The sequence below is a fragment of the Oncorhynchus kisutch genome, linkage group LG22 (genome assembly GCF_002021735.2).
Source record: "Oncorhynchus kisutch isolate 150728-3 linkage group LG22, Okis_V2, whole genome shotgun sequence".
Classification (NCBI taxonomy): Eukaryota; Metazoa; Chordata; class Actinopteri; order Salmoniformes; family Salmonidae; genus Oncorhynchus; species Oncorhynchus kisutch.
Genome location: NC_034195.2, coordinates 49,577,548 through 49,600,380, shown reverse-complemented (window position 1 = coordinate 49,600,380; position 22,833 = coordinate 49,577,548). Strand labels below are relative to the sequence as shown.

The following is a 22,833-nucleotide window of genomic DNA, read 5'->3' as shown; positions in this document are numbered from 1 at the left end:
CTCTCGCTCTCTGCCCCCCTGCTCTCTCGCTCTCTGCCCCCCTGCTCTCTCCCTCTCTGCCCCCCTGCTCTCTCCCTCTCTGCCCCCCCGCTCTCTCTCTGCCCCACCCGCTCTCTCTCTGCCCCCCGCACTCTCTCTCTCTGCCCCCCGCACTCTCTCTGCTCTGCCCCCCGCACTCTCTCTTCTCCTGCCCCCGCTCTCTCTCTCTCTGCCCCGCTCTCTCTCCCTCTCTGCCCCCCTGCGCTCTCCCTCTATGCCCCCCTGCGCTCGCTCTCTGTCCCCCTGCGCTCGCTCTCTGTCCCCCTGCGCTCTCTCTCTCTGCCCCCCTGCTCTCTCTCTCTGCCCCCTTTCTGGCTCTTCTCTCGCTCTGCCCCCTGCTCTCTCTCGCTCTGCCCCCCTGCTCTCTCTCGCTCTGCCCCCCTGCTCTCTCTCGCTCTGCCCCCCTGCTCTCTTCTCGCTCTTGCCCCCCCCCCTGCTCTCTCTCGCTCTGGCCCCCCCCCCCCCTGCTCTCTCTCGCTCTGCCCCCCCTGCTCTCTCTCGCTCTGCCCCCCCCTGACTCTACTCTCGCTCTGCCCCCCTGCTCTCTCGCTCTGCCCCCTGCTCTCTCTCGCTCTGCCCCCCTGCTCTCTCTCGCTCTGCCCCCCTGTGTCTCTCTCTGCCCCCCCTGCTCTCTCTCTCTCTCTGCCCCCCCTGCTCTCTCTCTCTCTGCCCCCCTGCTCTCTCTCTCTCTGCCCCCCCCTGCTCTCTCTCTCTCTGCCCCCTGCTCTCTCTCTCTCTGCCCCCCCTGCTCTCCCTCTCTCTCTCTCTCTGCCCCCCTGCTCTCTCTCTCTCTCTGCCCCCCTGCTCTCTCTCTCTCTCTCTGCCCCCCCTGCTCTCTCTCTGCCCCCCTGCTCTCTCTCTCTCTGCCCTTTTTCATTTTCCCTCCCTAGACTCCATCTGGTCTGCTGCTGGGCCACAGCTCTCTGTTATCAGGTGTCCACTTCTGGAGCAGCCTAAGTCCCGCAGCCCCTCTGAGCCCGGCCAGGCTTCAAGGACACGGATCACTGTTTCAGGTAAAACTGGAGAAAGAGTGAAAGACAGAAGTGCTGAATGGACTGTGTTTTTTTTGTTTACTCCCCAAGATGGGTGGTTGAGGAGAGAGTGAGGAGAGAGTTCAGGGAGGGAGAGAAAGAGGGATGGAGAGAGAGGCAGGACTGAAGGAGGAAGAGACAGATTTGCTTAAAGAACAGAGAAGTGCTGAATGGACAGTGATGGTTGGTTTCCCCCTGAGGATGGATAGGTGAGGGAGTTCTTAGACTGTTGAAATTCCACTCAGCTGTAACGACGACCAAACGGTTCACATGTATCCTAATTTGTGTCAGGTAGAATCAATGTTCGCATTTCTCTCCATGTCTTCCGTTCTCCAACCTCCTGACCTGCCCTGGTAAAATGTACAACCTTTTTCCACATCCCTCTCTATCACATCCCTCTCTATCACATCCCTCTATCACATCCCTCTATCACATCCCTCTATCACATCCCTCTATCACATCCCTCTCTATCACATCCCTCCCGATCACATCCCTCTATCACATCCCTCTCTATCAATTTGATCTTAAGTACATTTACCTGTAATTCTACATTCCAGGTCATTTTGTTTTAGATGTTCTATACGCTCAGTGTGTGAATGAAGTGAGTTTGACTGCAATAACAGAGACGGACCTGGCTGGGTTTGTAACATTAGGAGAATCTCTTTCGTCTCGAAGTCAGTATACCTCCAGTTTCAGTGTTAACATAGGCAGAGAGGGATAGATATCCTGTGAATACTTCCTGTTTGAGCTCAGGGGAGCCGAGCCGGTCTGAACTGGTTTCGTCGAGGGCTGATCCTGGGCTGCATCCCAAATGGCACCCTATCCTCTATATAGAGCACTACTTTTAACTAGTGCATTATGTAGGAAATAGGGTACAGTGTGGGACATAGACCTGCTCCTCATTTTTTTTTGCAGCTATCCAGCCCTCCTCTTCCTTCTCCCTTCCCAGCATCACACACCTAAGCAGCCTCTTTGTGTACAATGCATAGTTCACTCACTTCACCCTCTATAGAGCCTGTTAGGGTGGTAGAAATGATTAGGAGGGAGGGAGAAGAGGGAGGGAGGGAGAGAAGGAGGGAGGGAGGGAGGGAAAGGAAGGAAAGGAGGGAGAGAAGGAGAGAGAGGAGGGAGGGAGAGAAGGAGGGAGGGAGGGAAGGAGGGAGAGAAGGAGGGAGGGAGGGAAGGAGGGAGAGAAGGAGGGAGGGAGGGAAGGAGGGAGGGAGAGAGAGGAGGGAGGGAAGGAGGGAGAGAAGGAGGGAGGGAGAGAGAGGAGGGAGAGAAGGAGGGAGGGAGAGAGGGAGGGAGAGAAGGAGGGAGAGAAGGAGGAGGGAGAGAGAGGAGGGAGGGAAGGAGGGAGGGAGAGAAGGAGGGAGGGAGAGAGAGGAGGGAGAGAAGGAGGGAGGGAGAGAGGGAGGGAGAGAAGGAGGGAGGGAGAGAGAGGAGGGAGAGAAGGAGGGAGAGAAGGAGGGAGGGAGAGAAGGAGGGAGGGAAGAGGCACAGTCCATAGAGCAACAGGAAACCAGGATTACAGTTCCTCTGGTGGTAGCAGAGACCTGGGGTGTAAAACCAAATTTGATTTGATTCTGCTGCAAAACCTTTTGGTGGTTGCAACGGGAAGCGTTTACTCCAAACTTAAAAACGTTTTCCAGGTAGGTCCCTCCCCATTCCTTTCAGTTTGATTCCTAAAGTAAACAGTAAATGGTTTCCGTCGCAAAACGTTTTACAACAGAATCCGACTAATGAATACACCCCTGGACAAGGCTTCTGTGAATTGGAAACATTGTGAATTTGTTGCAAGGTTTGAAACACTATGGGACAGCATTATATGCAGTGTGTAAGCCTCTTCTTCATTGCCGAGCACTAGATTTAGAAAATTCAGGAGCATTGGCTGAACCCCTACACCTCTCTCTCTCTCTGTCCACAGTTCCCCAGTCTAATGAATGGACACCTCCCCCTGCCAAACTTGGACGGGTCCCCCTCACCTCTGCTCCTGTCCCCTGCCAATCACAAGTCATGATTCAGGCTCTCAAAACCCAATGCAGCCCATTGGACCAACTGCCACCTGCATCAGCAACTTCTCATTGTGAAATCCCATCAGCCTTCACTTGATTTTCTTCCAAATTTGCTTATGATTTGGAGTCTCAACCTCTGAACCCCCCTCCCCTATTTTACCCCTCCATGCATCTCAACCCCCCCCATTTTACCCCTCCAGGCATCTCAACCCCCCCCCCCCTCTGAACCCCCCACCCCTATTTTACCCCTCCATGCATCTCAACCCACCCCTCCCCCCTCCCCCCCTCAACCATCTAACCCCCCCCCCCCCCCCCCCCCATTTTACCCCTCCAGGCATCTCAACCCCCCCCTCTGAACCCCCCTCCCCCATTTTACCCCTCCATGCATCTCAACCCCCCCCCCCCTCTGAACCCCCCTCCCCCATTTCACCCCTCCATGCATCTCAACCCCCCCTTCCCCCCCCCTCAACCATCTCACCCCCCCCCCCCCCATTTTACCCCTCCATGCATCTCACCCCCCCTCTGAACCCCCCCTCCCACATTTTACCCCTCCATGCATCTCAACCCCCCCCATCCATCTCACCCCCCCTCCCCCATCCATCTCAACCCCCCCATCTCTAGAAGTATAATTGTGTTTGTGATCATCATTACAGAATGTGAAACATTGTTGTTTTCATTGTATGATCTATGATATTGTATTGTATTGAATGCACTATGCTTTTCAAATAGCGCCGGCTGTGCCTTTTGAAAATAAGACCATTGACCCCCCCCAAAAAAATAAATATATATATATATGAAGACGGGGTTTCAAAATCAATGAAAAAGGTTTGTAACACTTTGTAATGTTCTTTGTTTATACTGGAGCGGATCTATACAGTATATATTCTGTATAATGTTATATTGGTGAAAAGTCTTGTTTTGAATAAAACTGAAGCATTGAATACTGCAACGCTGTCTTCCGGTCTTCATAATATACAGTTATACAGCAGAGGTCTAAACCACCCAATGTATCGTGTGTGTGTGTGTGTACTTACACTAATTTTAATTTTACCTTTTATTTAACTAGCCAAGTCAGTTAAGAACAAATTCTTATTTTCAATGACGGCCTAGGAACAGTGGGTTAACTGCCTTGTTCAGGGGCAGAATGACAGATGTGTACCTTGTCAGCTTAGGGATTTGAACATGAAACCTTTCGGTTACTAGTCCAATGCTCTAACCACTAGGCTACCCTGCCGCTGCTCCACTCTAACCACTAGGCTACCCTGCCGCCCCTCCACTCTAACCACTAGGCTACCCTGCCGCCCCTCCACTCTAACCACTAGGCTACCCCGCCGCCCCTCCACTCTAACCACTAGGCTACCCCGCCGCCCCGCCGCCCCTCCACTCTAACCACTAGGCTACCCTGCCGCCCCTCCACTCTAACCACTAGGCTACCCTGCCGCCCCTCCACTCTAACCACTAGGCTACCTGCCGCCCCTCCACTCTAACCACTAGGCTACCTGCCGCCCATCCACTCTAACCACTAGGCTACCTGCCACCCCTCCACTCTAACCACTAGGCTACCTGCCGCCCCTCCACTCTAACCACTAGGCTACCTGCCGCCCCTCCACTCTAACCACTAGGCTACCTGCCGCCCATCCACTCTAACCACTAGGCTACCTGCCACCCCTCCACTCTAACCACTAGGCTACCTGCCGCCCCTCCACTCTAACCACTAGGCTACCTGCCGCCCCTCCACTCTAACCACTAGGCTACCCTGCCGTCCCTCCACTCTAACCACTAGGCTACCCTGCCGTCCCTCCACTCTAACCACTAGGCTACCTGCCGTCCCTCCACTCTAACCACTAGGCTACCCTACCGCCCCTCCACTCTAACCACTAGGCTACCCTACCGCCCCCTCCACTCTAACCACTAGGCTACCCTACCGCCCCTCCACTCTAACCACTAGGCTACCCTACCGCCCCCTCCACTCTAGCCACTAGGCTACCCTACCGCCCCTCCACTCTAGCCACTAGGCTACCCTACCGCCCCTCCACTCTAGCCACTAGGCTACCCTACCGCCCCTCCACTCTAGCCACTAGGCTACCCTACTGCCCCACTAGAAGAAGTAAGGGAACAGGAGCCTAACAGACCAGACATTTACATATAATCTTTAGTTTAATTTTCTTTCTCTGAAAAAAAATCTCAAATATAAAAGGAGGGCATCCCTTATGACATGCCACACTAATAATAATGATCCACAAATAACGCCAAAGTAATAATATCATACCAAACATCTGGTATGTAACACTGTTAAATAGACCGACTGCCTACTGTGTTCACTAGGAGATCTGGGCCCCGTATTCACGAAGCATCTCAGAGCAGGAGTGCTGATCTAGGACCACATCCACCCATTCCACGTAATCTCATTGGATATTATCTGAAAAAGGTAAAACTGATCCAAGATCAGCACTGCTACAACATCATGAGGCAGCTCAGAGTAGGAGTGCTGGTCTAGGTTCAGGTACTAGTTATTTTTTTTGTTGCTTTGACAAATCAAGACTATAATTGATTTAATGAGACGGGTTCATTTTAAAAGGTCAACCCTCCATTTTTCTGGTGGAAAACCAAGCGGGTCGAGCATACCACGTCAACCCTGTCATTATCCATACATAATTGTAAAAGCATTTTTAGCCTAAATATTTTTTGATGCACACCTCAAGCTTCCATTCCCCCTAGGGGTTTATGGCTGATTTAAGTTGAAATTGTCAGCCCCGGTACAGTCCGCCCCGGTACAGTCCGCCCCGGTACAGTCCGCCCCGGTACAGTCCGCCTTCAGTCTATCTGGCCTGGTTTCACGCCCCTTCAGTCTATCTGGCCTGGTTTCACGCCCCTTCAGTCTATCTGGCCTGGTTTCACGCCCCTTCAGTCTATCTGGCCTGGTTTCACGCCCCTTCAGTCTATCTGGCCTGGTTTCACGCCCTTTCAGTCTATCTGGCCTGGTTTCACGCCCCTTCAGTCTATCTGGCCTGGTTTCACGCCCCTTCAGTCTATCTGGCCTGGTTTCACGCCCCTTCAGTCTATCTGGCCTGGTTTCACGCCCCTTCAGTCTATCTATAGACACAGGAAGCTTGGTGCAATAGAGAGGAGCGGAGAAGAGGAAACTGTCACCATGGTGGTGGTAGTGGCCATGTTCCAGGTCGCCTACAGTGCAGTCCTGTTGCACAGACAATCAGATTGTTAAGTTATAGATATACTGCAATTTAAAAATGTATATACAACTTTCTCATCTATAACCAATTGGATGTGTTCTCTGCAAATGAGTACGTAGGATTTCATATTACAAGAACCCTTATCAATACAACTTAATAATCTAACACCATGAGGGCGGCAGGGTGGCCTAGTGGTTAGAGCGTTGGACTAGTAACCGGAAGGTTGCAAGTTCAAACCCCCGAGCTGACATGGTACAAATCTGTCGTTCTGCCCCTGAACAGGCAGTTAACCCACAGTTCCTAGGCAGTCATTGTTCTTAACTGACTTGCCTAGTTAAATAAAGGTTAAAAAATGAGCAACTCAACTGCAATGTAGGTGACCTGGAACATGGCCCATGCCTTCTGAAGAAAAAAAAAGTCTGATATTTGACATCTTCCTGTAATGCCCAAATCATAAATTCCACATAGCCAAGTCTCTGACATACTGCTTTTGTTCATTCATTGGTCATGAGTCATGATGACAAGAGGCCAAATCATTCTGGAATGATATGACGTCACAAAGGAACCATCCAGTCTCAATGTTCTCCTTAACGGCTTCCCTCTGGATCTGACCAGTACGGGTTTCTAAATCTTGGTTAGGAGCATTAGGGTAGAAGCACCACTACTACATTACATATCCAGTTGAAGTGGGAAGTTTACATTCACTTTGGTTGTGAGTCATTAAAACTCGTTTTTCAACCACCCCACAAATTTCTTGTTAACGAACTATAGTTTTGGCAAGTCGCTTAGGACATCTACTCTGTGCATGACACAAATACTTTTCCCAACAATTGTTTACAGACAGATTATTTCACTGTATTACAATTCCAGTGGGTCAGAAGTTTACGTACACTAAGTTAACTGTGCCTTTAAACAGCTTGGAAAATTACAGAAAATGATGTCATGCCTTTAGAAGCTTCTGATAGGTTAATTGACATAATTTGAGTCAATTGGAGGTGTACCTGTGGATGTATTTCAAGGCCTACCTTCAAACTCAGTGCCTCTTTGCTTGACATCATGGGACAATCAAAATAAATCAGCCAAAATCAGACCTCAAAAAATATTGTGGACCTCCACAAGTCTGGTTCATCCTTGGGAGCAATTTCCAAAACGCCTGAAGGTACCACATTTATCTGTACAAACAATAGTATGCAAGTATAAACACCATGGGACTACACAGCCGTCATACTGCTCAGGAAGGAGACGTGTTCTGTCTCCTAGAGATGAACGTACTTTGGTGCGAAAAGTGCAAATTAATCCCAGAACAGCAGCAAAGGACCTTGTGAAGATGCTGGAGGAAACAGGTACAAAAGTATCTATATCCACAGTAAAGGGAGTCCTATATCGACATAACCTGAAAGGCCTCTCAGCAAGGAAGAAGCCACTGCTCCAAAACCGCCATAACGGTTTGCAACTGCACATGGGGACAAAGATTGTACTTTTTGGAGAAATGTCCTCTAGTCTGATGAAACAAAAATAGAACTGTTTGGCCATAATGACCATCATTATGTTTGGAGGAAAAAGGGAGATGCTTGCAAGCCAAAGAACACCATCCCAACCGTGAAGCACAGGGGTGGCAGCATCATGTTGTGGGGGTGCTTTGCTGCAGGAGGTGTGCACTTCACAAAATAGATGGCATCCTGAGGAAGAACAATTATGTGGATATATTGAGGCAACATCTCAAGATATCAGTCAGGAAGTTAAAGCTTGGTAGCAAATGGTCTTCCAAATGGACAATGATCCCAAGCATACTTCCAAAGTTGTGGCAAATGGCTTAAGGACAACAACGTCAAGGTATTGGAGTGGCCATCACAAAGCCCTGACCTCAATCCTATAGAAAATTTGTGGGCAGAACTGAAAAAGCGTGTGCGAGCAAGGAGGTCTACAAACCTGACTCAGTTACACCAGCTCTGTCAGAAGGAACGGGCCAAAATTCACCCAAATTATTTGTGGGAAGGTTGTGGAAGGCTACCCGAAACATTTTACCCACGTTAAACAATTTAAAGGCAATGCTACCAAATACTAATTGAGTGTTTTGTACACTTCTGACCCACTGGGAATGTGATGAAAGAAATAAAAGCTGAAATAAATCCTTCTCTCTACTATTATTCTGACATTTCACATTCTTAAAATAAAAGTGGTGATCCTAACTGACCTAAAAACAGGGCATTTTAACTAGGATTAAATGTCATGAATTGTGAAAAACTGAGTTTAAATGTATTTGGCTAAGGTGTATGTAAGCTTCCGACTTCAACTGTACCTACTAACAACTATGTGAACCATTTTTCACCAAGCCGATCACTGCTCCCATACCTTCTATCATAATTGAGGTACAGTCTTTCAGGTTAGAAGCAGGTGGATATGGTCACCATAGAGATAGAACAATCGCTACGATCGTCATCATCCACTAGGGCTGTACTGGCCTCAACAGTATCTTGTGATATGTATTGAATGGTCCAGAAATATGGGAGGTTGGTGTTTGAATACAGCACCACGTACGGCAACAGAACAGAGAAAATCCCAAAACGTCAGACTCTGCTTCAGCAAAGATGTCGGTTTGTCACAGTTGGAGTGTTGAGGTGGAAATAATGGAAATCAATGGACAAAACCACAAAAAAAAAAAAATGCCACCACTTCCAAATAATAAAACATCTATACACATTGCATGTTTTCTTTTAAAGTGACTGAGCCAGTTAGAATCTTCTAGACAGTAGTTGGATTTGTAGCAGCAAATTCTCTCTCAAATTCCTCAATAAATATAAAAATGTATAAACATCTCTATTTTTAGCCAGTTTCACATTGGCCTGGGCCCCCAGGGGTCCAACAGGACTGTAGATAGGGGCCCCTGGCAGAAAGGGGGGGACGCACAGAGGGCTGGTCCTCCTACCCCCCCCCCCCCCTGTGGCCCCTTGTAGACAACCATCTCTGGGACTGAACCATCTCTGTCTGTTTAACTCTTCAGGTAGGTAGGACATCCTCATCTGTTGAACACACCACCACTAGGAGTCTTTAGAAGAGCATGCTCTGCCTTCTGTTCTTGCCGTTGCCTGAAGGTAGCAAAAACAACAAAATGAAAAGAAGAAATTAATAATTACAAGACTATTGTTTTATGTGGCGTATTAGAGGGCTAAGTCAACTGAATAGAATGTTAATAAAGCAGGTCAATGGAGATCCCTGACGGACTCCTGACGGACTCCACTAACCTGACTCAGGATAGTTAGAGTTCCTATAGCCTGGATCTCTCTGCAGCTGAACCTCCTTCAGGGTGAATATAGATATGCCTGTCACACAAACACACGTGTCAGGAATAGAAAGTTAAAAGAGAAAGATGAGGAACACACCACACAGAACACTCTATATATATATATACTGCTCAAAAAAAATAAAGGGAACACTTAAACAACACAATGTAACTCCAAGTCAATCACACTTCTGTGGAATCAAACTGTCCACTTAGGAAGCAACACTGATTGACAATAAATGTCACATGCTGTTGTGCAAATGGAATAGAAAACAGGTGGAAATTATAGGCAATTAGCAAGACACCCCCAATAAAGGAGTGGTTCTGCAGGTGGTGACCACAGACCACTTCTCAGTTCCTATGCTTCCTGGCTGATGTTTTGGTCACTTTTGAATGCTGGCGGTGCTTTCACTCTAGTGGTAGCATGAGAGAGTCTACAACCCACACAAGTGGCTCAGGTAGTGCAGCTCATCCAGGATGGGACATCAATGCGAGCTGTGGCAAGAAGGTTTGCTGTGTCTGTCAGCGTAGTGTCCAGAGCATGGAGGCACTAACAGGAGACAGGCCAGTACATCAGGAGACGTGGAGGAGGCCGTAGGAGGGCAACAACCCAGCAGCAGGAACGCTACCTCCGCCTTTGTGCAAGGAGGAGCAGGAGGAGCACTGCCAGAGCCCTGCAAAATGACCTCCAGCAGGCCACAAATGTGCATGTGTTTGCTCAAACAGTCAGAAACAGACTCCATGAGGGTGGTATGAGGGCACGACGTCCACAGGTGGGGGTTGTGCTTACAGCCCAACACCGTGCAGGACGTTTGGCATGTGCCAGAGAACACCAAGATTGGCAAATTCGCCACTGGCGACCTGTGCTCTTCACAGATGAAAGCAAGTTCACACTGAGCACATGTGACAGACGTGACAGTCTGGAGACGCCGTGGAGAACGTTCTGCTGCCTGCAACATCCTCCAGCATGACCGGTGGGTCAGTCATGGTGTCGGGGGCATTTCTTTGGGGGGCCACACAGCCCTCCATGTGCTCGCCAGAGGTAGCCTGACTGCCATTAGGTACCGAGATGAGATCCTCAGACCCCTTGTGAGACCATATACTGGTGCGGTTGGCCCTGGGCTCCTTCTAATGCAAGACAATGTTAGACCCCATGTGGCTGAAGTGTGTCAGCAGTTCCTGCAAGAGGAACGCATTGATGCTATGGACTGGCCCTCCCGTTCCCCAGACCTGAATCCAATTGCGCACATCATGTCTCGCTCCATCCACCACAGACTGTCCAGGAGTTGGCGGATGCTTTAGTCCAGGTCTGGGAGGAGATCCCTCAGGAGACCATCCGCCACCTCATCAGGAGCATGCCCAGGCGTTGTAGGGAGGTCATACAGGCACGTGGAGGCCACACACACTACTGAGCCTCATTTTGACTTGTTTTAAGGACATTACATCAAAGTTGGATCAGCCTGTAGTGTGGTTTTCCACTTTAATTTTGAGTGTGACTCCAAATCCAGACCTCCATGGGTTGATAAATTAGATTTCCATTGATAATTTTTGTGTGATTTTGTTGTCAGCACATTCAACTATGTAAAGAAAAAAGTATTTAATAAGACTATTTCATTCATTCAGATCTAGGATGTGTTATTTTAGTGTTCCCTTTATTTTTTGGAGCAGTGTATATATAGATATTTATGTGTATATATATCACTCACTCTCTGGCAGTGTGTGTGCGTGTGTATATCACTCACTCTCTGGCAGTGTGTGTGCGTGTATATATCACTCACTCTCTGGCAGTGTGTGTGCGTGTGTATATCACTCACTCTCTGGCAGTGTGTGTGTATATCACTCACTCTCTGGCAGTGTGTGTGTATATCACTCACTCTGTGGCAGTGTGTGTGTATATCACTCACTCTGTGGCAGTGTGTGTGTATATCACTCACTCTGTGGCAGTGTGTGTGTATATCACTCACTCTCTGGCAGTGTGTGTGTATATGTATATCACTCACTCTGGCAGTGTGTGTGTATATCACTCACTCTCTGGCAGTGTGTGTGCGTGTGTATATCACTCACTCTCTGGCAGTGTGTGCGCGTGTGTATATCCCTCACTCTCTGGCAGTGTGTGCGCGTGTGTATATCCCTCACTCTCTGGCAGTGTGTGCGCGTGTGTATATCCCTCACTCTCTGGCAGTGTGTGTGTGTGTATATATATCACTCACTCTCTGGCAGTGTGTGTGCGTGTGTATATCCCTCACTCTCTGGCAGTGTGTGTGTGTGTGTATATATATCACTCACTCTCTGGCAGTGTGTGTGTGTGTGTATATATATCACTCACTCTCTGGCAGTGTGTGTGCGTGTGTCCCCAGGCTCCTGAAGTAGGGCTGTCTCATCGACTCATCTGCAGACATCCTCTGCTTGGACTCGTACTGAGAAAGCAACGACAGAGAAACAGTGTGTTTGTTTAATAAGCGTGTGTGTGTGTTCTTGGACAGGAAAGCCTTGATAGAGGAAACATCCACACTCTGCAAATTAATTCCTGCCTCCAGGAAGTTAAATAACTATGTTAAATATGCCACAATACAACTCCATGAAGCTACATAAATACACAATATTACTTCTGCAGCACTGCGCTGTAAACATCTGCATTCTGGTGAAGTTATTACTGCTGTGTCAAAGCCATATGTACACTAAGTTTTCCTATGAAATTCTACCAAGTCCACTGTCCCAATGTAACAACAACATGCTGTCGTTTATCAGATACAGGTGTTGGAACAGTGGTGCAACTCAGAAGGATTGTTTATTCAAATGAGTCAATCTGTTTGTATCTGTAGTGGGACTCACTTTGAGAAATGACAGCAGCAGTTCAATGCCATCGGTATCCAACCTGAGAAGCACAGATAGGGAGGGAGGGAGAAAGGGAGGGAGAGAGAAAGGGAGGGAGAGAGAAAGGGAGCAAGAGAGAAAGGGAGCAAGAGAGAAAGGGAGCAAGAGAGTAAGCAAGAGACCGAGAAAGAGGGAGAGAAAGAGTGAGAAAGAGAAAGAGGGAGAGAAAGAGCGAGAGAAAGAGCGAGAGAAAGAGCGAGAGAAAGAGCGAGAGAAAGAGCGAGAGCGCAGTGGTAAAGGTGTTAGATCAGTGGGAGTGACTCATGGTGGTGTAGTGAACTCTAGGAAAGAAGCAGAGTAAACTATTCCACAGGATTTCCACCACAGGAAGGGAGGTGTACGCACACACATACACAAACAGGAAGGGAGGTGTACGCACACACATACACATACAGGAAGGGAGGTGTACGCACACACACACACAAACAGGAAGGGAGGTGTACGCACACACACACACAAACAGGAAGGGAGGTGTACGCACACACACACACAAACAGGAAGGGAGGTGTACGCACACACACACACAAACAGGAAGGGAGGTGTACGCACACACACACACAAACAGGAAGGGAGGTGTACGCACACACACACACAAACAGGAAGGGAGGTGTACGCACACACACACAAACAGGAAGGGAGGTGTACGCACACACACACAAACAGGAAGGGACGTGAACGCACACACACACACACAAACAGGAAGGGAGGTGTACGCACACACAAACAGGAAGGGAGGTGTACGCACACACACATACACAAACAGGAAGGGAGGTGTACGCACACACACACACAAACAGGAAGGGAGGTGTACGCACACACACACACACACAAACAGGAAGGGAGGTGTACGCACACGCACACACACATACACAAACAGGAAGGGAGGTGTACGCACACACACAAACAGGAAGGGAGGTATACGCACACACACATACACACACAGGAAGGGAGGTGTACGCACACACACAAACAGGAAGGGAGGTATACGCACACACACATACACACACAGGAAGGGAGGTGTACGCACACACACATACACACACAGGAAGGGAGGTGTACGCACACACATACACACACAGGAAGGGAGGTGTACGCACACACATACACACACAGGAAGGGAGGTGTACGCACACACATACACACACAGGAAGGGAGGTGTACGCACACACACATACACAAACAAAGATAACTTTTTCTCTTACAAAACCCCTTTTGAAAGCAGAAGGGCCAGTAATTCCACTTCAGTAAAAGGAAACACCCAGTGTTGACATGTTCCCTGGACACCAGCTCGTGTTCATTTCCCTGGACACCAGCTCGTGTTCATTTCCCTGGACACCAGCTCGTGTTCATTTCCCTGGACACCAGCTCGTGTTCATTTCCCTGGACACCAGCTCGTGTTCATTTCCCTGGACACCAGCTCGTGTTCATTTCCCTGGACACCAGCTCGTGTTCATTTCCCTGGACACCAGCTCGTGTTCATTTCCCTGGACACTAGCTGATTTAAGGACATGTTGCTGTGTGGGAATCTAAGTTTCTTCGGAAAAAGGCGTCTGCTAAATGACCATGTTTCAAATCAAAGATGGTCAGATGTTTTTAGAACTCTGCAGTGGTCTAACGTGGTCTACTAGTGTCCTACTCTTGTCGGTCTGAAAACATCTGACAAACATTTCATTATGAGTGAAATGTCCCTTTAATATGATGTAACCACTCCAACAGATCTGTACCCAGGCCTGCAGCCCTACATACCTGGGAGCATGGTTGATGAGAGGCTGTGTCTTGTACTTGGGGAACTTGTAGGACTTAAACTCATCCATGGAGGAGATGCCAGGCCAGCTGTCCTCTGAGGGTGTTCCTGTTGGAGGGGGGAAGAGGGCAGTCACAGGGGCTCTAGCATAGCAGCTGACTGTCTACAAAGATGTAGGTTAAATAAAAGGTTAAATAAAATAAATAAATAAAAAGGTTAGAAGTAGAATGTAATGCCTGGTGCCGTGACACATACAAGCAAATTCAAAATGACACACACACATTACAGAGAGCGGATATATTTAATTTCACCATGTTATGTTGTTTTCCCACCACCAGGTGGCAGCACTCACCCAGCAGTCTAAAGATGAGGTGCAGTTCGTCCTCCACAGCAGAGCCAGGGAACAGAGGCCTCCCGGCAGCCATCTCATAAAATATACAGCCCACACCCCTGGGGTTGAAAAGATGAGGTTCGGGGTCAAATAAGAGTCAATACAGGTCTTCATAGGGGGAGTCTGTACCCAACATTCACTTAACTTTTCCTGCCCTCCACTGTAAATGAGATGCATGGCTATTCTCATTATTCAAGGGAACATAAGGACGTCAGAGCGTGGTAGATACAGAGGTCTATATGGGGGTCAGGATGGATCTCAGTTTTGCATATATAATTCCGATTAGAAGATCATGGCTCCTGATAACCTATGCTCAAGAAATGCTCATGATTCTACGCTGGTTCTCTCATGGTTCTACGTTGGTTCTCTCATGGTTCTACGTTGGTTCTCTCATGGTTCTATGTTGGTTCTCTCATGGTTCTACATTGGTTCTCTCATGGTTCTCTCATGGTTCTACGTCACCTCAGCTCACTCACCACATGTCTATCTGTGTGGAGTACTCAGAGGATCCCAGTAGAACGTCAGGAGGTCGGTACCAGAGCGTCACCACCTCGTTGGAGTACGTCTTAGTGGGGACTGACTTGGCCCGGGCCAGACCTGGAACAAAATAACAAAGAGTTACACAATGGAACATAACTGTCTTCACTGAATAGACCGGCTCATTGTCAGCAATCATGCCGAACTGAACCAAGCGGACCTGTACTGTGCTGGCCTGGTTGCGCCTCCACCATAGTTTCAGAAATCAGACTAAGTGAAAAGGAAATATCGGAGCTAGCTGAGTACGGTTCAGGTCTGCAGGAAAGTGTGAAGAACGTTATAAACTCCACAGAACCCAGGGTAGAACGAGAACATGTCTCTTACCGAAGTCGGCCAGTTTGAGTTCTCCTCGTTCGTTGATGAGCAGGTTCTGAGGCTTCAGATCTCTGTGTAGAACCTTCCGTCTGTGACAGTAGGACAAACCTCGCAGGATCTGAAACAAGAAGATCTGAGACAAAACAACAAAGATGATGTCAGGCCTCTGCTGGTAGTCAGGACACTTCTGTGGAAATATAAAATATAAAATTTGAGGTGTGAAACCAAAATCACGGCGTGAAATATGCGTGTGAGAGTAGCAAGCATCAATTCACAAACTGTGGGTAGCGTATGACAACCGAATTGGCATGAAAATCCATAATAAAACTGTTCGCTATTCAGCCACCGGGAAGGAATTCCTATAAAAAAATATTTTTATTTTAGAATTTTACCCCCTTTTTCATGGTATCCAATTGTTAGTAGTTACTATCTTGTCTCATCGCTACAAATCCCGTACGGGCTCGGGAGAGACAAAGGTTGAAACTCATGCGTCCTCCGATACACAACCCAACCAAGCCGCACTGCTTCTTAACACAGCGCGCATCCAACCCGGAAGCCAGCCGCACCAATGTGTCGGAGGAAACACCGTTCACCTGGCAACCTTGGTTAACGCGCACTGCGCCCGGCCCGCCATAGGAGTCGCTGGTGCGCGATGAGACAAGGATATCCCTGCCGGCCTAGCCCTCCCTAACCTGGACGACGCTATGCCAATTGTGCGTCGCCCCACGGACCTCCCGGTCGCGGCCGGTTACGACAGAGCCTGGGCGCGAACCCAGAGTCTCTGGTGGCACAGCTGGCACTGCAGTACAGCGCCCTTAACCACTGCGCCACTCGGGAGGCCGGGAATTCCTTTTGACCTTAGATGTCCTACGGGAGCCACCGTAGCTGGACAAGTTGTTGATTTGCTAGCTTATGAGGAAGCCATTTATAAACAACTACATCTCATTCTTTCTACAGTATTCCCTCTTGATATCAGAGTCCTGGAGTTTCCCAGCCATAGTCTGCCTCGACTATATGATGGAAATCACCACAGGCAGGTTGCAAATTCTTTTCAAATATGGAGCCTATTTGACTGATAAACCTTAGCCCGATACATGTTAAAAACTACATCTTTAGTCTACTTAGCATTGGGAAGATCATAATGATTCCCCAAATTCCTTTTCTACAAGCGACCCAGGTCATTTATCTGCTTACTTTACCAGCATTACTCCGCGGAGACGTAAGAAAAATAGACCTGCTTTCTAATTTGACAATTTGCTCGTTCGTACGCTTTAAAAAAAAAAAAACTTTTGTTGGAATTGAGCTTGACACGTTCAAGTGATTAAGTCGATGTTCCACTAGTCACCAGCAGGGGGAAATAGGCTTTTAGCACTGAAGGAGCCTTGCGTCTCTACGGCGATACGGAGACCTGGCAGGCGTTCTGAAGACACTACCACTCACCTTGACGTTCTGCATGCTCAGGATGTTCCCACAGTCGTCCATGTACTGCTTCAGGTCCTTGTCCTACAAGTGAGTGGAGAGGAAGGGGCAGATATTCAGTCAACCGGAAAGGGGCAGGCATTCAGGCAACCGGGAAGGGGCAGGCATTGTCAAAGAGGAAGGGGCAGGCATTGTCAAAGAGGAAGGGGCAGGCATTGTCAAAGAGGAAGGGGCAGACATTCAGTCAACCGGGAAGGGGCAGACATTGTCAAAGAGGAAGGGGCAGACATTCAGTCAACCGGGAAGGGGAAGAGATTGTCAAAGAGGAAGGGACAGACAGTGTCAAAGAGGAAGGGGCAGACATTGTCAAAGAGGAAGGGGCAGACATTGTCAAAGAGGAAGGGGCAGACATTGTCAAAGAGGAAGGGGCAGACATTGTCAAAGAGGAAGGGGCAGACATTGTCAAAGAGGAAGGGGCAGACAGTGTCAAAGAGGAAGGGGCAGACAGTCTCAAAGAGGAAGGGGCAGACAGTGTCAAAGACGAAGGGGCAGACATTGTCAAAGAGGAAGGGACAGACATTGCCAAACAGGAAGGGACAAACAAAATCAAATCAAATTTTATTTGTCACAAACACATGGATCGCAGATGTTAATGCGAGTGTAGCGAAATGCTTGTGCTTCTAGTTCCAAGAATGCAGTGATATCTAACATGTAATCTAACAATTCACCTACCTTATACACACATGTGTAAAGGGATGAAGAATATGTACATAAAGATCTATGAATGAGTGATGGTACAGAACGGCATAGGCAAGATGCAGTAGATGGTATCGAGTACAGTATATTTAAGAAGAGTAATGTAGGGTATGTAAACATTATATGAAGAGGCATTGTTTAAAGTGACTAGTGATACATTTATTACATTAATTTTTCCATTATTAAAGTGGCTGGAGTTGAGTCAGTATGTTGGCAGCAGCCACTCAATGTTAGTGGTGGCTGTTTAACAGTCTGATGGCCTTGAGATAGAAGCTGTTTTTCAGTCTCTCGGTCCCTTCTTTGATGCACCTGTACTGACCTCGCCTTCTGGATGATAGCAGGGTGAACAGGCAGTGGCTCGGGTGGTTGATGTCCTTGATGATCTTTATGGCCTTCCTGTGACATCGGGTGCTGTAGGTGTCCTGGAGGGCATGTAGTTTGCCCCCGGTGATGCGTTGTGCAGACCTCACTACCCTCTGGAGAGCCTTACGGTTGTGGGCGGAGCAGTTGCCGTACCAGGCGGTGATACAGCCCGACAGGATGCTCTCGATTGTGCATCTGTAGAAGTTTGTGAGTGTTTTTGGTGACAAGACGAATTTCTTCAGGCGCTGCTGCACCTTCTTCACGATGCTGTCTGTGTGGGTGGACCAATTCAGTTTGTCCGTGATGTGTACGCCGAGGAACTTACTACCCTCTCCACTACTGTCCCGTCGATGTGGATAGGGGGGTGCTCCCTCTGCTGTTTCCCGAAGTCCACGAACATCTCCTTAGTTTTGTTGACGTTGAGTGTGAGGTTATTTTCCTGACACCACACACACCTCCTTCCTGTAGGCCGTCTCATAGTTGTTGGTAATCAAACCTACCACTGTAGTGTCGTCTGCAAACTTGATTCAGTTGGAGGCATGCATAGCCACGCAGTCGTGGGTGAACAGGGAGTACAGGAGAGGGCTCAAAACGCACCCTTGTGGGGCCCCCAGTGTTGAGGATCAGATGTTGTTACCTACCCTCACCACCTAGGGGCGGCCCGTCAGGAAGTCCAGTACCCAGTTGCACAGGGCGGGGTCGAGACCCAGAGTCTCGAGCTTGATGACGAGTTTGGAGGGTACTATGGTGTTAAATGCTGAGCTGTAGACGATGAACAGCATTTTCACATAGGTATTCCTCTTGTCCAGATGGGTTCAGGCAGTGGGCAGTGTGCAGTGTGGTTGCGATTGCGTCGTCTGTGGACCTATTGTGGCGGTAAGCAAATTGGAGTGGGTCTAGGGTGTCAGGTAGGGTGGAGGTGATATGGTCCTTGACTAGTCTCTCAAAGCACTTCATGATGACGGAAGTGAGTGCTACGGGGCGGTAGTCATTTAGCTCAGTTACCTTAGCTTTCTTGGAAACAGGAACAATGGTGGCCTCTGGAAGCATGTGGGAACAGCAGACTGGGATAAGGATTGATTGAATATGTCCGTAAACACACCAGCCAGCTGGTCTGCGCATGCTCTGAGGGCGCGGCTGGGGATGTCGTCTGGGCTGCAGCCTTGCAAGGGTTAACACGTTTAAATGTTTTACTCACGTCGGCTGCAGTGAAGGAGAGTCCGCAGGTTTTGGTAGCAGGCCATGTCAGTGGCACTGTATTGTTCTCAAAGCGAGAAAATAAGTTGTTTAGTCTGTCTGGGAGCAAGACATCCTGGTCCGCGACGGGGCTGGTTTTCTTTTTGTAATCTGATTGACTGTAGACCCTGCCACATACATCTTGTGTCTGAGCCGTTGAATTGCGACTCTACTTTGTCTCTATACTGACGCTTGGCTTGTTTGATTGCCTTGTGGAGGGAATAGTTACACTGTTTGTATTCGGTCATGTTTCCGGTCACCTTGCCCTGGTTAAAAGCAGTGGTTCACGCTTTCAGTGTCGCGCGAATACTGCCATCAATCCACAGTTTCTGGTTTGGAAACATTTTAATATTTGCTGTGGGTACAACATCGCCGATGTACTTGCTAATAAACTCGCTCACCGAATCAGCATATACATCAATGTTGTTGTCTGAGGCTATCCGGAACATATCCAAGTCCACATGATCGAAGCAATCTTGAAGCGTGGAATCAGATTGGTTGGACCAGCATTGAACAGACCTGAGCGTGGGAGCTTCCTGTTTTAGTCTCTGTCTATAGGCAGGGAGCAACAAAATGGAGTCGTGGTCAGCTTTTCCAAAAGGAGGGCGGGGGAGGGCCTTCTATGCGTCGCAGAAGTTAGAATAACAATGATCCAGGGTTTTACCAGCCACTAGCACAATCGATATGCTGATAGAATTTAGGGAGCCTTGTTTTCAGATTAGCCTTGTTAAAATCCCCAGTTACAATGAATGCAGCCTCAGGATATGTGGTTTCCAATTACAGAGTCAAATAAAGTTTGTTCAGGGCCATCGATGTGTCTGCTTGGGGGGGAATATATACGGCTGTGATTATAATCAAAGAGATTTCTCTTGGTAGATAATGTGGTCGACATTTGATTGTGAGGAATTCTAAATCAGGTGACCAGAAGGACTTGAGTTCCTGTATGTTGTTGTGAACACACCACGTCTCGTTAACCATAAGGCATACGCCCCCGCCCCTCTTCTTACCAGAAAGATGTTTGTTTCTGTCGGCGCGATGCGTGAAGAAACCAGCTGGCTGCACCGATTCCGATAGCGTCTCTCCAGTGAGCCATGTTTCCGTGAAGCAAAGAATGTTACAGTCTCTGATGTCTCTCTGGAATGCTACCCTTGCTGGGATTTCATCAACCTTGTTGTCAAGAGACTGGACATTGGCGAGAAGTATGCTGAGGAGCAGTGCGCGATGTGCCCCTCTCCGGAGCCTGACCAGAAGACCGCCTCGTTTGCCCCTTTTACGGCGTCGTTGTTTTGATTCGCCGGCTGGGATCCGATCCATTGTCCTGGGTGGTGGGCAGAACACAGGATCCGCTTCTGGAAAGTCGTATTCCTGGTCGTAATGATGGTGAGTTGACGTTGTTCTTATATTCAGTAGTTCCTCCCGACTGTATGTAATGAAACCTAAGATGACCTGGGGTACTAATGTAAGAAATAACAAGTAAAAAAAACTAAATACTGCATAGTTTCCTAGGAACGCGAAGTGAGGCGGCCATCTCTGTCGGCGCCGGAAGTAAACCAGTCATTGTCAATCAGAAAGGGGCAGACATTGTCAAACAGAAAGGGGCAGACATTGTCAAACAGAAAGGGGCAGACATTGTCAAACAGAAAGGGGCACAGAACACAGCAGCAACACAGCATCTAGATAGAACCTGCCGGGACTACAAGTGATGTGAACTTAAAAATACTTTAAGGATCAACCAACAGCACATGAACGAAAAATAAGATCATTGTATTTGTCAAACTATCGCTTTCATTTCACATTCTACTATCTAGTCTTTCCACCGTAGGCTATTATCTAGTCTTTTCACCGTAGGCTAGAAGTTGTAACAGAAGGGAATGTTTTTGTGCCTCTCACCAGGTACTCGAAGACTAGCGTCAGGGACTTGTCTGTGTGGATGATGTCGTGCAGCGTCACTATGTTGGCGTGTTTCAGGTCCTTCAGTAAGGACACCTCTCTGATCGCAGTGCAAGGTGCTCCCTCCTCGTGCTCCAGTCTGATCTCCTTCAGAGCCACCAGGTTGTCTGTCAGTTTACTCCTTCCTTTAAACACTGTAGCATACGTTCCCTGGAGGGAGAGAGGAGAGAGAGAGGGGTGAGAGGGGGGTGAGAGAGAGAGATGAGAGAGAGGGATGGAAGAGGGAGATGAGAGAGAGGGAGAGAGGGAGAGAGGGGAGAGAGGGATGGAAGAGGGAGATGAGAGAGAGGGATGAGAGGGGGGTGAGAGAGGGAGAGAGGGATGAGAAAGGGAGAGAGGGAGAAAGGGATGAGAGGGGGGTGAGAGAGGGAGATGAGGGGATGAGAGAGATGAAAGGGATGAGAGAGGGATGGAAGAGGGAGAGGGATGAGAAAGGGAGAGCGGGAGAAAGGGATGAGAGGGGGGTGAGAGGGAGATGAGGGGATGAGAGAGATGAGAAAGGGATGAGAGAGGGATGGAAGAGGGAGAGAGGGATGAGAGAAGGGAGGAGGGGTGAGAGAGGATAAAAGGGAGGGGGGGGGGGGTGAAGGACTAACAGATCCAAATCCAAAGTTATTATTATGATGTGATGAACTATATTACATTTAGACTGCGTTGAATCACTGATCTATAAATCACCTTCCATCCCAAATAACTTGTCACTATGTGACCCAGATGAGTGTTTCTGCACCTCTCCTTGGCCCTCTAAAACACACTGATGATCAGCAGAGGTGAGGGTCAAGGTCTCCATGAACTCAATAACCAGGTTGAAGGTAGAATGACTGAGTGGTAAATAACCATGAAATTGGTGTGTCTGGTATGTGTCTGAGCACAGAGAGAGAGAAAGAAGCAACACACACACACCTCTCCTAACTTGTCCAGTTTGATGTATGTCTCAAGCTTCCCGAATCCAATTTCAGACTGAAAGAAAAGATGAATAAACATTTATGTTAATGAGGTTCATGTCCTTAACAGTGAACGACTTATACCTACAAACGTTTCAGAAAACCTTCTGGCGGCCGTGTGTGTGTGTGTGTGTGTACTATATGGTCCCACTGGGTGTAATTTCATCTGACATTGGCTTTGATGTTGTGAAAGGGAGGAGGCAGTTTGGTGCATGTGAGTGGAAGCATGTGATTCGCTTAACAGAACAGTGAACCGTTCCTCTATTCTCATTCTGACAGGCAGCAGCATAAACACACACAGCGGTGCCGACACAGACCATTCTGAGATGAGATGTAAACAGAAGACAACAGGGAGTGGAGGAGACCAGGCGTGAGCTCTCTGTCAGTCTCCCTCTCGCTCTCTCTGGCAGTCTCCCTCTCGCTCTCTCTGGCAGTCTCCCTCTCGCTCTCTCTGGCAGTCTCCCTCTCGCGCTCTCTGGCAGTCTCCCTCTCGCGCTCTCTGGCAGTCTCCCTCTCGCGCTCTCTGGCAGTCTCCCTCTCGCGCTCTCTGGCAGTCTCCCTCTCGCGCTCTCTGGCAGTCTCCCTCTCGCTCTCTCTGGCAGTCTCCCTCTCGCTCTCTCTGGCAGTCTCCCTCTCGCTCTCTCTGGCAGTCTCCCTCTCGCTCTCTCTGGCAGTCTCCCTCTCGCTCTCTCTGGCAGTCTCCCTCTCGCTCTCTCTGGCAGTCTCCCTCTCGCTCTCTCTGGCAGTCTCC

The 22,833-nt window shown here is 48.7% G+C and overlaps 2 protein-coding genes across 5 annotated transcripts in view; one reads left to right on the top strand and one right to left on the bottom strand.

Annotated features, from left to right (window-relative positions):
• Positions 1 to 4,031, top strand: part of LOC109867274 (ETS domain-containing protein Elk-3) — a 16,015-nt gene extending 11,984 nt beyond the window's left edge. The window contains exons 4-5 of one of the 3 annotated variants that reach the window (XM_031801275.1): positions 930 to 1,052; positions 2,995 to 4,031. In XM_031801275.1, the coding sequence (XP_031657135.1) occupies positions 930 to 1,052; positions 2,995 to 3,087 (216 nt within the window). In that variant the 3' untranslated portion in view covers positions 3,088 to 4,031. The remainder of the gene's footprint in view (positions 1 to 929; positions 1,053 to 2,994) is intronic. The other 2 variants (XM_031801276.1, XM_031801278.1) reach the window with 2 other exon arrangements.
• A 4,938-nt stretch (positions 4,032 to 8,969) lies between these two features.
• LOC109867702 (cyclin-dependent kinase 17) overlaps positions 8,970 to 22,833 on the bottom strand; it is a 58,102-nt gene continuing 44,238 nt past the window's right edge. For both annotated transcript variants that reach the window (XM_031801273.1, XM_031801274.1), the window contains exons 6-16: positions 22,042 to 22,098; positions 21,079 to 21,288; positions 16,855 to 16,917; positions 15,424 to 15,547; positions 15,039 to 15,159; positions 14,524 to 14,621; positions 14,174 to 14,279; positions 12,386 to 12,428; positions 11,880 to 11,970; positions 9,516 to 9,593; positions 8,970 to 9,359 (exon numbers count right to left, since the gene is read on the bottom strand). In XM_031801273.1, the coding sequence (XP_031657133.1) occupies positions 9,322 to 9,359; positions 9,516 to 9,593; positions 11,880 to 11,970; positions 12,386 to 12,428; positions 14,174 to 14,279; positions 14,524 to 14,621; positions 15,039 to 15,159; positions 15,424 to 15,547; positions 16,855 to 16,917; positions 21,079 to 21,288; positions 22,042 to 22,098 (1,029 nt within the window). In that variant the 3' untranslated portion in view covers positions 8,970 to 9,321. The remainder of the gene's footprint in view (positions 9,360 to 9,515; positions 9,594 to 11,879; positions 11,971 to 12,385; positions 12,429 to 14,173; positions 14,280 to 14,523; positions 14,622 to 15,038; positions 15,160 to 15,423; positions 15,548 to 16,854; positions 16,918 to 21,078; positions 21,289 to 22,041; positions 22,099 to 22,833) is intronic.